This window comes from Anoplopoma fimbria, chromosome 2 (genome assembly GCF_027596085.1).
Source record: "Anoplopoma fimbria isolate UVic2021 breed Golden Eagle Sablefish chromosome 2, Afim_UVic_2022, whole genome shotgun sequence".
In the NCBI taxonomy this organism is placed as follows: Eukaryota; Metazoa; Chordata; class Actinopteri; order Perciformes; family Anoplopomatidae; genus Anoplopoma; species Anoplopoma fimbria.
This window is the reverse complement of record NC_072450.1, coordinates 15,889,339-15,904,113: the sequence shown is the minus strand read 5'-3', so window position 1 is coordinate 15,904,113 and position 14,775 is coordinate 15,889,339. Positions and strand designations below refer to the sequence as shown.

At 41.0% G+C, this 14,775-nt stretch overlaps 1 protein-coding gene across 2 annotated transcripts in view; it reads right to left on the bottom strand.

Annotated features, from left to right (window-relative positions):
* hipk3b (homeodomain interacting protein kinase 3b) overlaps nt 1-14,452 on the bottom strand; it is a 35,144-nt gene extending 20,692 nt beyond the window's left edge. For both annotated transcript variants that reach the window (XM_054610111.1, XM_054610118.1), the window contains exons 1-2: nt 14,116-14,452; nt 5,121-6,435 (exon numbers count right to left, since the gene is read on the bottom strand). In XM_054610111.1, coding sequence (XP_054466086.1) covers nt 5,121-6,435; nt 14,116-14,188 — 1,388 coding nt within the window. In that variant the 5' untranslated portion in view covers nt 14,189-14,452. The remainder of the gene's footprint in view (nt 1-5,120; nt 6,436-14,115) is intronic.
* Nucleotides 14,453-14,775: the final 323 nt, after the last annotated feature.

The window sequence follows — 14,775 nt, the reverse complement described above, 5'->3', positions numbered from 1 at the left end:
CTCAAACAGAGAACAGCAAATAAGGGTGGCTACACATAGGGAGGGTGTTATTGTCATTTGATGATTACACTGGCCTTTAAGTGAGCTTGTTCTGATAAATAAACTAATTTGGGTTTAAGTTCACCAAGAAGAATGGAGCTTTATTGCACGTCTCTTCCAGGAACTGTAATTCCACACACTGTCAGGGCATTCTGCATTATTCAGTGGAACACAGAGGCAGAGCAGCAAATGCGGAAGTAGCACTTGCACTCTGATCTACCCAGACCTTAGATTGAGGCTACAAGGCTTTAGACACGTTTTTGACATGTTCACCATTCAAAGTGCTGACATGGAGCCAGTGTTTATTTTTAAGTTTAGGTTGACTGAATTGAATTCATCTGGCTCTTGACAAGATAACAAGAACCCCTTGCATGAAGGCAATTCAAAAATATAAGGGGAAATTTTAGAAAAAATGATAATAAAACAAAACAGATAAAACATTTGTTTTCTTGCACGCCTCTATGGAAATTCCTTGACCGATGTCATATAAATGATCTAAAAGTAGCAGGCCCAGCTTAACTCATTGAGACTGGATGCAATATGCATGAATATTAAGGAGCAATTTATTATTATTTAACGTACATGCTTTCGTTATTCAATGAGAGGAAACAAATGATGATATTAGAGCAATAATCTTGAAGACTTTCATTGAAATAAATGTCACTATCTATCTTTGAATGAGGTAACACAAAAGGTTACTGAGCCCATGGCCATGTAAATACCCTAAAACACGCATTACCCACTTACCCAAAGTAGTACACAGTTCAAAAAAGGGAAGATGCTTGTGTGCCCAAAAGTTCCCATGCACACAAAACGATTTGCAAATACTGTCCGGGGTTTACTTTTCAGTGAAAAGCTAATCCAGTAGTCTTAGACCAAATATTCCATGCGTAGATAGAATGAACAAAAGGTTGTCATATACATAGAGGTACTGGTCAATCATGGACAATCTAGAGAAGACCTTTTCATTTTGTCCAAGCTATATATTGTTGCATAGGAACACCAACAAACAAGTGTTAACGGTAATAATGATGCTGGCTGTGGTCAAATGCAATACATTCTTAATTTGTGGGTAAAATTAAGAGAAATAAATAAGAGAGAGGACACTGCATATGCACATCCAAATGATTTACTTCCATGTCTAGTTTACATCTAACTAAATCTGCCTCAGTCATTTACATGTTGTTTGTAATCATTTAGTTGAATATTAAAAAAATCTATATAAAATTGTCAAGCCAATTTTATAAATTCGAGCTGCAAGAGTTCCAACCGAGCTGACTGTGACTTTGTGCTAATCAGGGTGGTATCTGCTTGTAAATTGTGGAAGTGGCTGATGCACCTGTCAACATTATTGATTTGAAAAGCTGATAGGTCACTTTAGATTACTGGCCAACAAATATTCAATGCTGCGCACATAGCAAAACACACACAAACAGACATATGAAAATCAAAACAGCTGACGTTAGAGCTGGTTGACCTTGAGTGAGTAAGTGAGAGCTCGCTAGTATTTCAAGCTGTCCCTATTTCATTCTGCCTGCCTATGTGCTTCACCATCTATAGAAGTAAAAGCCCACTGGCCGGCATCCCAGGAGCTATTTTAAGCAACCCTTCACGCTTAGCCTCAGCAACGCTGTTCCCTCACATTATGCTTTGTATACTCCTGTCTGTGAAGGGGTACAAACTACAGAGATTCACATTTTTGTAAAGCCTTTTATCATCTTTTAGTGTCTTGTAATCAAAACAACTTTGTCCATGAGAATCAAATTGGAAATAAAAAAAAATTGTTCTAACATTACATAATGAAGTAACTGCTAAAGTCATTTTCATCTGCCAGGGGACTACAGATGTGAATTAACTTAATAATGTAATCCATGCACAATCTAAACTGTGCATGGATCCCTTTTAAATAAAAATAATACATAATAAATATAAGGAAATTTCCTCTGCTCATCATCTATTTTTTTTATATATTATAACTTGCAATTTATTTTTTTTACAAATGTGCACTGGCATAAACACAGCCTGGTGAAAACACTATAACCTTACCAATGACAGTAATAGGTATAATATGGTATATATTATTTGTTCCTTTTACTTTAGGATAAAAAAATGTTTCTACATAACTCAATAGTTTATCGAACAATCTTCCAATCTGTGTATCAAAATACGATACAATGCAACACCTGCAAAACTGCTGGTCACCAAAGCTTGAGGTTAACTGATCTGACAAACACAGTTGAAGCAGCTGCACTGTTTACATCCTCCCCCACAAAAGAACAGCAAAGCAAGGCAGGCCTATTTTGAGCTGCTTCCTGAAATAAGTGCCTAGTACAACACGACAATATAAAAAAAACTGTAAAAAAAACATGAATGATTGTATGGGATGAAAAGAGAATGCAATAATTGTGTGTCATTGACAAGTACTTTTCCCACAATGTCTATACGCTAAGGCCAAGGAATGGGTCAAGGCAAGTATGGTCTACTCACTCTAGGCGGTGAGATAAGCTACGGTAAATGCAAATGGAGACATCAAATCATCTTTAAGCTTTTTTTCATCTACAGAATTGTTTTTCCCTGCAGGGCATACTGCCTCACTGTCTCAGTGTGCAGGCAGTGAGAATTATTCAAATGCCATGTAAATGCCTTTCACTAAAAGCAGCTAGCATTGACCTGAATGTTGCTCATAAATCCTGCTCACTTCATCCCAGTCTTAGAAACCAAGACTTAAGACACAAAAAGCGTAAAAAAATCAGGGCAAAATCCATTAAGTTAAACACGCCATCCAAGGAGATCTCAGATATTCTTGCAATACCGTGTCAAGCTGTAAGAAACTGTGACCTGGAGACTTTAAATGCGAACATTCCCCAATAGTTTCTGCTTAGGACAGGGACAGCCAATGTTGAAGGTTCATGGATAACACAAACTGCAGTTATGTATACTAGGCCCTGAACGTTTCCATCAATAATCAAATATAGGTGCCTCGTGGTTTTCTGATCTGCTTAATTTTGTCATGCTCTGTCAGAGCAATACTCCTCCATTACACACAGGTTCATTAAACGTCCAAGTCGAGATCCAAATTGACCTTTTCAACTCTTTTACAAACGCCATGTGTTTCAGGTAGGTCTGGAGTTAATGTACAGCTGTAACTCTCTTGAAATGTTGGATCAAGATGATCACATCACAACTCATGGAAATCAGATACCGACTTGAAAGTGCCATGTGGGAGAGTTTGTGAGAGTTGAGGAGTGGGCAAATTGAACGGACAAAGTTAAACCACAAACTACATCAATCACTCCACAGCATCAAGCTGCTGCAGAATCGACATCTAACCTATTATAGGATGTCATCAGAGAGGGAGACTCACTGGCTTGGTAGAAAGAGAGAGAGCTGCTCTCCTCTTAAGGTAAATATTGCCTGCTAGTATGGACCTATGCCACCGGTGTGAATCAGATCATGCTTTGAGTGTAGCAGGTAGCATTGTTTGCTCCAAACCGCAATGCAGTAGACTTAAACACGCTTGCCAGAAATCTTTACAATCTGTCAGATTTTCTATTGCACCATACATATTAATCATTTAAGCACTGCATTGGGCCACATTTCAAAGAGTAGTTAGGCAATGCTCACTTTACTGGAGCATTGTCTTAACAAGTTGACAGGTATTTTGTTCTCCATTTGTATTGTAAATTTAATCACATTGTCATTTTTCAACCTGGTATGCCAAGCAAACACCTGTTGATATTGTTGTATACTCACCACAGTAAAGCAAATAATTATAATAACCTTGCTATTGGCAGTGCTATTTCCAGCTGGACCAAGGTCATAGCTTAATATATAATAATATAATTGCGTGTCCAAATAGAGGCAAATAGACTTGCATCTATTAACTTGCGCAGGTGAAGCAAGAGACATTACAGGGCCGATGAAAACAGGGACATTGGTTAAAAAGGAAGAGTATCCGTAACGTCAGATGGAAAACTGAAATGCAGCCGGTGTACGTTGACAGGGTGTCATTATGTCCATCGATAGATTTGGTCCTTTCCACTGTGTCCTCACAGCATTGGGTCACTAGCAGAGCAACAGCATAATGCAGGTATGCTAACTGTATGGGCGCCAGGCAAATATTGAATGTCCCAGTTCATTCCTTGTGCCTTAGAAATGGTCAAAGGAAGCAGGGTAAAGCCTCATGATGTTGTAGCTAGTTGGTGTTTATGATATAACTTTGTTGATTTATTATGTCTAATGTACAGAGTGTAACCCCCAACAACCCCTCAAATTCAAATCATTTAGCAGTCATTACATTCATGCCACTCCTGAATTATGTCTCTGCACAAAACCTCATGTGAATTACTGGACATCAGCTAAGGAGACAATTAGTGCAAAATGGCTTACTTACCATCTCGGAGTCTATGCAAAACAGGGAAAAGTACAAACCAAACAGTGAACTGAGTCACAACTGCCTCTTATCCAACAGTTGAAAACCATTTCAGGCCAGTTTTCCTAATCAAACCAAAGCACTCATAATATAATGCCATTTGTTTCCACGTCCTTCTAACATAAACATTACGTACTGTATCTACTGCCATGTTATACCCTGGAGCAAACTTAGGTTTGGAATGACATTTAGTCATTTCTCTCCCGACCTTTCTTGACTTAATTAACTGTTCACACTATGTGTTAATGTCAGTATTCAAATATTTGCCTATCCATTCTTTTTCTATCATACTAACGCAAAGCTGCTTCGCCCTGAATGCAAATAATACCAGAAAACGTTTTGTTTTTTTTATGCTTTAAAGTCCTGCAGAACACCGTTTTTCCCAGAAAACCGGGACATGTGAGTCTGTAATCTGCCAGTAAACACTGCAGGGTCACATTTTCTGTGGTATGTGGGTCCTAAACAGGCAGGATGTTTTGCAGTATGAGACATTTCCTTGTTTTGCTAGAGGAAGGACATTTTTTTAACCCAACTATAAACGTCTGGACACCAACAGAGACTGAAATTAGTTTGAATTGCACTGAACTCAAATGTGCTTTGTTAAAAATATAAAAAAATATATATCTTTCTCCGTTTTTTTTGTACTCACCTATAGTACCGAGACTGGAGGTACGTGGAGCACACTGCTTTGGACACATGGCTGGCTGAGCCGAAGTCTATCACCTTAACCCTGTAGGGTTGTCTCACCGGGTCCACCAGCATTATGTTCTCCGGCTTGAGGTCTGCATGAATCAGACCCATGCTCTTCAGCTTTTTCAGAGCTGTAGCTACCTGCTGTAGCACAGGTCTGATCACTTTCAGGGGCAGCGGGCTGAACTTATTCTGCTTCAGGAAATCGTACAGGTTCTGCTCAAGCATCTCAAACACCAGGCAGGTGTGGCTGCGGTGCTGGAAGCATTCAAAGGCTCGCACCAGGTTGTGCTCATCTGCATTCTCCCCGCTCAGACGAGCAAGGATGCCCACTTCGATTTGACCCTGCCGTGCGTATGAAGGGTGGTTCTTCAGGATCTTCACAGCCACTACCTCGCCCGTGCCCCTCTTCCAGCACTTTACAACCTGGCCAAATGTGCCACGTCCCAGGAAATCCAGCACTTCATAGGTATTCTTCATGGAACACAGGACTTCATGCTGTACAACCTGATAGTCCCCATCCGCTCCTCCGGTCCCTCCTGCTGCGCCTACACCGTGTTTCGAGGGGCCCCCTCCAGCCCCCACGGCCGCAGGCGCAGTCATGGTTGCGTTCCCCACATTCGTCGTTTGCATCATGGCAGGCAACATTGACAGTTCCTCCACAATCTGCATGGTGCTCCCTCGGTTATCCAGCTCCTCACTTTTACGTTTCAGCCCGCATCGCTGAGAGCTGTCGGCTGAGTTCAAACCTCCACAGTTGTCTTCTCTGTCACCCTCCTCCTCTCCACCTCCCTCACCTCCTCCACTGCAGCCCTCTCCCCTTCCCCCTCCTCCTGCCCCTGTTGCTCCACTGCTGCCCCCACTTGCTGTGTCTGTCTGCTGCTGCTGCTGCTCCTTGCCCTGTGAGTGGACAACTCCTGCCTCCTGTTGCTGCTGGCCTGCAGCTGGGCCTCCTCCTCCTCCTCCTCCTCCTCCTCTTCTTCTATTACCAGGCTGTTGTCTCTGTACGCCACGTACCACCACCGTCTGCACCGCGTACTCTTGTCCTCCACGCACTTTCACGCCCACAGCCAAGTCTCGGTTCAAAAACGAGTGGGTTTGTTTTGTTGGGTGCACAATTCCGAGGGTTCTGCTGTTCAGATAAGTCTGCGGGTGTGCCCTCTCATGGTACACACAGCTGCTGGGCTCAACTTTTAGTTTCTTCACACTGCTAAAGGCACTTGTCTGGGTTTGATAAATGTGTGGTGGGTAGACCAAGACTTGTGAGGCCATACCTGCAGAGAAAGAGAACAAAGCAACAGGTCATTAGTTTGGATACTTTTTAGTATGTTGCATTAAATTAGGCCATTTTAATAAACCATACTGAGGCTGAGGGACTGTGGAAATGTATGGTATGAAGCACACTCATACTTCACTTAAATATCAAACAACATATTGTGTAATACATAAACCTATCTAGCGTGGTTTTTTTTGTTTAAGGGAAAGGGTGAGTTTTAAGTTACAGTGAGTCCAAAACAACCAACAGACACCCCAAATCCCATTTTGTTGTTTTAGTAACTCATTCTTGATGACATCACAACCAAAAGTGCCCCCACTTACATCAGTCACCCCAACCTCATACGTCAAATGGATCAGAGCAGGATAACATGTTGCAGTGCAGTGCTTAAGAACACCTTCACCATTCTGCCCTATCCACTGCAATCCCACTAACACCTCCACACAGTGGATGACTAACTTTTTCAAAGGTTTGCCTGACCTTTTCATGCCATTTTCATGCATCCCACTGCTGGTTTCTAGGCAACCAATAGCGAGGGGGAAAGGATAAGATACAGACAAAGAGAGACAAATAAAGTCACAAAGCATCATCAGGCCCACAAGTCCAATTACCGAAGACATCATTTATTTTTCTCGTTGCCCATAATCATCACATCTTGATGGAATATTCTGAAATTCACATATGTGTAAAAGAAAAAAAGTAAATAGGATTAAGTTTCAGGTCTTATGATCCTGATCATCCTTCCAAACTGGCCAGTTGGCTGCATCAGACACCGTCTGTGTACAATACTGGAGCCTATGACCTACTTTCACTCCAGGGCAAATTCATTGAGATACAAGCAGCTTGTCCCCAAGGGCTTCCATACTTTAATCAACAGTTCATTTAAAGAACCATGTTTACTTACAAAATAATTAACAAATTAGACCAACAATAGTGTTATGTATAAAGAAGCTAGATTTACTAGCACTACTACGATCTTAAAAACCTTATTTCCCCAGTTTATTCAAAAAAGAATCAGTCTCTTAAAATCTATCTAAAAAGGACAACACAAGCGAGTCAGGTTTGGGGAATACAGCCCCTGTAGAGTCTCCTAAAATAAATACCCATGATGGAAAACACACTTGTGCTGTGATAACACGAATGCTTTGAGCCAGCCCTTTGACTCTATTCTGAGCAGCAAGATAAGGTCAATCTATTCCCTTGATAGCTCTTTGCACAAAAACACCCTGTGTTACTGTTTGGTGACACTGTTCACCATTTTATCTGTTCGAAACTAATTCTCAAAATATCCCCAGAAGGACTCAAAGGGGCATCCATTTTGGTCATGAATGCAAACAAAATTAGCTGAGCCCCTTGGGGACTTTAAAATTGGCCACACTGTCACACCTACAAAATAATAGTCCTGGCTCAAGACCATTCTAGAAGCCACCACAGTGACACAAACGTTTTCATTCTATTCCCCATATAGCCAAAAAGACTTGTAATGGTATTCACTAAAACCGAGGTTCTCAACCTTTCATAAACAGAAGGCCCACTTCTGATTGTTAAAACAAAATGTGTCCGTTGTTTGAGAATAGCTGCACTAGACTGTAGGTTAACACATTTACCATTTAATTATCATGTTATAGCAGCTGACTGGGGCATTTCAGGACAGTACCCCCACCTCTGGCCCAGTGTTTGCTGGGATTTGCCTAATTGTCGTTGGTGCTGTTGCTGAAGTGGCTACATTTATGGTGTGTTGCCTGTAATTTAAGAACCTTGCCTCTATTATTCATTGCAGCCACTATGGGTATAATTTATGGATTTACTAAATGGAATTTTCCAAAACCAACATTTAGAGATAGAGATAGCAATGCACAGTGTATCGCAGATACTGTATGTATTGTAGATTTTATCTAAAAGCCAGTATGTTTCAAACTATTGACTTTGCCAATTATTTGCTTAATACGCTTCTTCCGTTGAAGCATCACAGATATGAGGAGGCACCAGCACAACAGTGCACTGACATGTTGCATTTGACTACGTTCTGAGGAATCCTTGTTGTTTGGAACATGTAGACCTTTTCAATGGAATTGCAGTGCTAGGAAACAACCTGGGTTGTTTACTTTTGGTCAATAATGCCAGTCACATATACTGCAACAGGAAATAAACTGGAACACACTTTAATATAGTGTCTATAGATCACGTTTTTTAACGTTTTACTTGGACTTAATATGTCTGGCCGTCTGGGTCACTCCTAGAGTGAAATGTTTTTTTAGAAACATTTAGGACACACACACAATGCAAGCTCAAACAATTGTCTGGCCAATACCACAAACTGAGTTTGAGTTTTAGCACACAGGGACACTCCCTAAATATGTCACATTGGTCTGGCCAGTTCCTATGAACAAGAGTGTATTTTCCAATGTCTCTGACCGTGAGTAGCCTATGTGTGACGCAACTATGTCATGGCAGGTGTATTCCTGAGGACCCCAAGAAGCGCAGTTGTTGCAGTTGTTTGTATGATTTCTCAAGAAGCTGTAAAGCAAAAATATCACAGGCCACACATCTGGCTGAACAGGCATGTTTTCAACGGACACAGCACTAGTCATGATAATCACAAGAGGATGGCCATGAAAGGAGTTTACAAAAGTCAAACACAAGTGCTTGTCTTCCCCTACCATTCATCCATTCTCTTTAAACACTGTCCTATTCAGGGCTGCAGGGTGGGGCTTGGGACGAACCCAACTGACATTGGGCGAAGGTGGGGTAAACCCTGGACAGGCCGCCACACAATCTACACACAATCGCATTCACATCTACCTGCATGTTTTTGGGACTTTGAGAGGAAGCTGGAGAACGCAGGGAAATCTACGCTGGCGTGGGGAGAACATGCAAACTCCACACAGAAGGGCCGGCCAGCGGGTTTGAGTCACTGCTAACCCCTGCATTACTATGCCACCCCCTTTCCCTACAAGCGTTTGATTGTTCATCAAACATGTAACTACACGGCCGGACAGTTAGCTGTACCATATGCAGTCTCCAGCACCGCGTTACACTATTTTCAAGAATTTGCTTGTTAATATAGATTATTGACAGAGAAGAGACAGTAATCTAACTGAATACATAATCAGTTATCACAGTTTATTTTGGGATATAACAAAGCCATATAGCGCCTATAGACTTACACATGAAATTCTATATTTAAACTGTCATTTTCAGACTGCTCAGTGCTTTGGAAAAGGAAAGGTGAATACACTGGTCTGATGAAGGGAGAGCATGCTGTCTGGTGCCTTAGTCAGTAGGAGGAAGAAGCCTATACCACTCTCACCAACTGAGCAATCAAGATGCTTGGTGTAACAAAACACCCAAATTGAGTTTTAAAACAAAACTTAACTTGGCCATGGTTAGTTTCCATGGCCTTGAAAATACAATCAATAAATGGCCAGTACAAGTCTGACACGAGGATGTGAAGTAGACACCCTTTGCTGTTTCCAAAGTATGGCAGCTGCTGCTATAATTACCATCTGAAGCCAGATACTCCCTTGGTCAGCCTTGAGGCTCCTCCTGTGGCATCGCATTGCCTTCAAAGCTGTAGAATATTTTCAGCAACCTTGAACTGCTAAGTAATTGCTCACAGTTGAACTTTTGACCCTGGTCTCCCCAAAATTAAATTGAGAGGAAAATAAACAAACACCTGTCCATGGTGAACAAATTGTACTGATTGACAAAAGTGCCTTAAGACACAGAAATAATAACACAAAGGTGATGACAGTCACAACATGTAAGGGTGTAGGGGCCGACGCAAAACTATAGCCCTTTTCGCACAGGCTGTTCAAGGCTGGACTGTTGCGCTGTTATTCTGCCTGGCTGCTTTGTATAAATGGTATGAAGACAGAATAGGGGGGGCAGAGTTGTTCCACTGCTCAGCCGGCAGCTGAGATAGTCACAGAGCAGAATCGATTTGTGTAAAAGGAACAGCCAGCACGGCAGGACTACGTACACACATAATAGATGCTGACGTGTAAAACATCACGCCTCTTTTGCTCCCGTAATGCCAGCATGCTAGCTAAAGATCACACAGCCGGGCAACGTTATGGCAGATCTTCTTCGCGGCAGTATTGCCAATCTCTGTGTGATAAGGACTAAAGTATGCTTTCCACCCCATTGGGGAAAAAACAAAACAAATGCACTAATCTAAATGGCATGTAAATTCACCTGAATGTTTGTTAGTAGGTTTTAAATGTTTTTTTTAAATTTAGGTCTCAGTATGCTTCAACTGAACTAAACTGTACAACATTTGGTAGGGTTGGGTCTTGTTAGATGCACTACCATGTACAGTACAAACTGGATTTGGCTACTTAACGTGACTCAGAACACGTGTGGTTGTTTATGAAATAATGCAATGCGGTCTTTTTGGCTACGGGTTCAGAAAGAGTGGTACTAAATGCAGAATGAGACAGTGGAAACAAAAGAACCTTCTTCAGTCCCTCTTCGCTTCCTGCTGTTACTAACCCTTTGATTGTTAAGCAGAGGCTGCTGCCTTAACTCACACTGCCACAACCTCAACACTGCACACTGTGGGGCTTTGCCTGGGTCTCGTGAACATGCTCTTCTATGCAGTTGACTATTGTATTAAAGAGATAGTGAATGCTGTTTAATAAGCACCACAAGAGTACCAATTTTAATCTATATTCAACATGCTGATATCACGCCCGTCATGATGCACTCTTTATTCAATATACGTAAAGCATGTGACCCCATTACCTTTTTATCATCTATTCAAATTTAGATACCAACCACAGATGGCCACAGATTAAGAAAACAGAGGCCTCGTCACCCCTGATACTGGTCATTCTCGCTCTCTGTGAGGAAAATTTGAAAAGATACTAGATGTATGCCAGGTGTCATTTCAGATGTCAAACCTCATTTCAGAGGTCTAAAATCTATAGATAATGTACCAATTAATGCATTTTGCATTCAAAGCCACCTGTGTATCACTTATATCAAACATATATTAACAGCTGTCACCAAGTTGCACACACTGAAATACTGCGCACACTGAAATACTAGACGCCCCAACAAGCACTCAAGAATTGATCATAGAGCGCCATATACTGTTACACTTAAATAATCATTGAATAAGCCATGAACACAGTAGCAGAGTGAGCCATTTTAACTAAACCAGATATTTTTTTCTTCACAAGTGTTTCCTCCTGGGCTCTGAGCAGATTGTTGGATTCATATAGGTAATTATGTTCCGTGTGCTGGAATAGATGTTTACTTCTTGGAATATTGGATGTTTTCCACACATCCGTTCTGTGACTCATGCAAGTTATGCACAACATCTTCTTGTCATAGTACTCTCCCCATAAAATTTTCATTATTCTGTTAGCCATGCCTCATATCTGTACGCACGTCTCAAGATGAAATCTCTCAGCAACCAGTCATTAAGTTGACCACAATGCAATACTGATAACCAGCTGCCCCTAGAAAAGCACATCAGTGTTGCATGACATCACATTACATGTTCAAGTCTTATTGCCTCCCCACCCCCAGTTAACAACCAACATTGTTTACACATTTATTTACTGTCCACATTGTGCTAAGTCTGACTGTCTTCTGGCATTACTGGTATCATTACCACCCAAAATTTTGCTTTTGAGTCCTTGCTACTAACAAGCTAAAAGATAGGGCATGCGTACAGCAGACAGGAGCGTCTAGGCAAAGGGGAATCACACAAAGCAGCCTCACTGTCCTCATGGTGTTGGTTAAGGTTGACAGAATCATGTGCTTGTAACTAATGACAGTTTCACCAACATAAATGTTTTTTAGAAAGTGTATGGTGCAAAACTTGAATACCAGCTCATCTATACTCACAGGAATTGGCATGTATTGGTATTGTGTAACTTTATACTATTTGTATGAGAGTAGTGTGCCATACATCCAAAGAATAAGAATGTATCAAGAAGAGAAACTACAAAAAAAGGGCAGCCACATAAGCCTATACAATTTGGACCAAACTAGGCAGCCATATCTGCTGCATAGGCCCAACTTGCCAAAAATGTTCAGCTTAACATAAACTCAACAAAAAAATATCCCCAATATGTAATTCCTTAGTTTCAGGGAAACAAAAATAATAAATACTAGGGTTATTATCATAAAAGCCAGCCATGCAGAGAGGAAACTATATTCACTTTTAGCGCTTACGTGGTAGGCCACAGTACCAGTCCTGATTTCAGTTTCACCCTTTCTCAAAAAACACAGTCTCATTCCAGGAACTCCAAGGGGATGGTTTCCATGCCACAAAATGACTGGTGGTGCATAACAATGTTGCCTAAAATGACATAGGGTACTTTTGGTTTTGCTGGTGGGTTGTGTTGATGTCCACACCCTCATATAGGAGCTCAACTATTACCCTGTACCTCCTCTTTAACACGGAACCACCAATGTGCATTGTGGTAAAAGTAGGTTATTACAGCGATGGCTGTGACGTGTTGAAAATAGAATGTTGATCTGTGTTGATTAAAAAAAATGCAAGTTCTTGTGCAGGGTAATAACTTGCGTCTATAAATTGGAAAACCGGCCGAAAGGACAGATATACCGGAAAATATCAGCAGACACACACCCTGAAATTCAGTACGCAGTTTAGACATGTTGTATTCTCACATTGATGGCGATAAAGAACTAGTTACACATGTTAGAGAGCCTTTTAAACCACTTTACAACTGCGCTTCCAGTAGGTTTAAAAGTTCACGTTAGTTTCGAAACAGGTGATGTCACTAAATACACTGTACACATTTAGACAGTAGAATGTTATTCTGAAAATTAAAAAAAAAAAAAAGTATATGGAGTTTTTGCTTGCTATAAGTATGGTTGAGCTTTAACATGAATTTGCAATATTTTGCTGGGTCAGCTGAAAGCCAACACGTATAAAGTAACGTTAATAGTAGTAAGATAAGATAAGATAAGATAAGATAAGAGAATCCTGTATCCTGCAGCGGGGAAATGTACAGGATTACAGCAGCATTAATATAGTGCAAACAAGGTACATAGTAGAAAAAAATATATATATATATTTTATTATTTTAAATAAGTAAGTAAGAAAAATAAAAAATCCACAATAACTAAAAAAAAACAACAACTAAAAAAACAACTTATAAATACAGACAGAATAATTATAGTTATAGTCTTGCACAGTGTATTTGTATGGCACAGATTAATTAAGAGTTTTGTTTGACACACTCACTCAAGTCAGCGTCAGCCCCTCGGTCCAAGTTGTCCTCACACGGTATGTTAATGTCAAGTAATGTTATTTAAACCTCGTGTTAATGGATCTAACACAACATGTTAACATAGAAACCAGAGGGTCTCCGTGACAACACTGAAATAACAAACACAACAGGGTCAAAGGCAGTCACGGGGATGATCGCCACCAACGTCATCGCTGCCTCTGTTTGTCAGGACACTAACAAATCATTGTACCAACGCACATCCACGACCCGGAGTGCTTCCAGGGCATTGTGAGGAAAGAGTTGACACATCACACACACACATCACACACACATCACACAGTCAAAAGGCTCGCTAGATTAGTTTGCAGCCAAGTTATGACTTTGTATTACGTCACATTCAAACTATCATTTCAAAGGTTAAGAGGAATAAACACCCCGCTGACGGCCCTCTGCGCACTGCTCACCTTCACATAGAGTCACTGTGAGTATAATCCAGGGCTTCTGTGAACATGTTATGGACTTATAAATCCACACCATGCACAGTTCGCCTGCATTGCTGCCATCTTGTCCTAGACGACAGGAAGGGAGAGCTCGCTCTCGGTAACGCCACCATCTCCCACATTTTTAAACAATAAATAACTCTTGCATATGAGCGTCCAGAAACACCACACCGAGTCCAGGTCGTAGCTACACAGTTCACATTCGTCTTCTTCCTCTTTGGGCGAAGTGGCCCATCTCTGAAAGGGCTCCGTTACCCCGTCTAGACGTGCTGCTCCGCGGCCCTGACTGCCTCTAACATGTCCTTTTCTCTCTCTAGCACCGACTGCAAGCAAATGTTTGTGGACTGACGGCATCGGCCAGACCAGAGTAATCAACCAGCGAGCAAACGCATTCGCAGAGATGTATGAGTTAGATATAGCTTGTGTGCCTATATACAGTACCAGTCAAAAGTTTGGACACACCTTCTCAGTCAAAGGTTTTTCTTTATTTATTTATTTTAAAAAAAATTCTACCTTGTAGATTAATATTGAAGACATCCAAACTATGAAAGAACACATATGGCATTATGTGGTAAACAAACAAATGCTCAACAAACCAGAATATGTTTTATATTTTAGATTCTT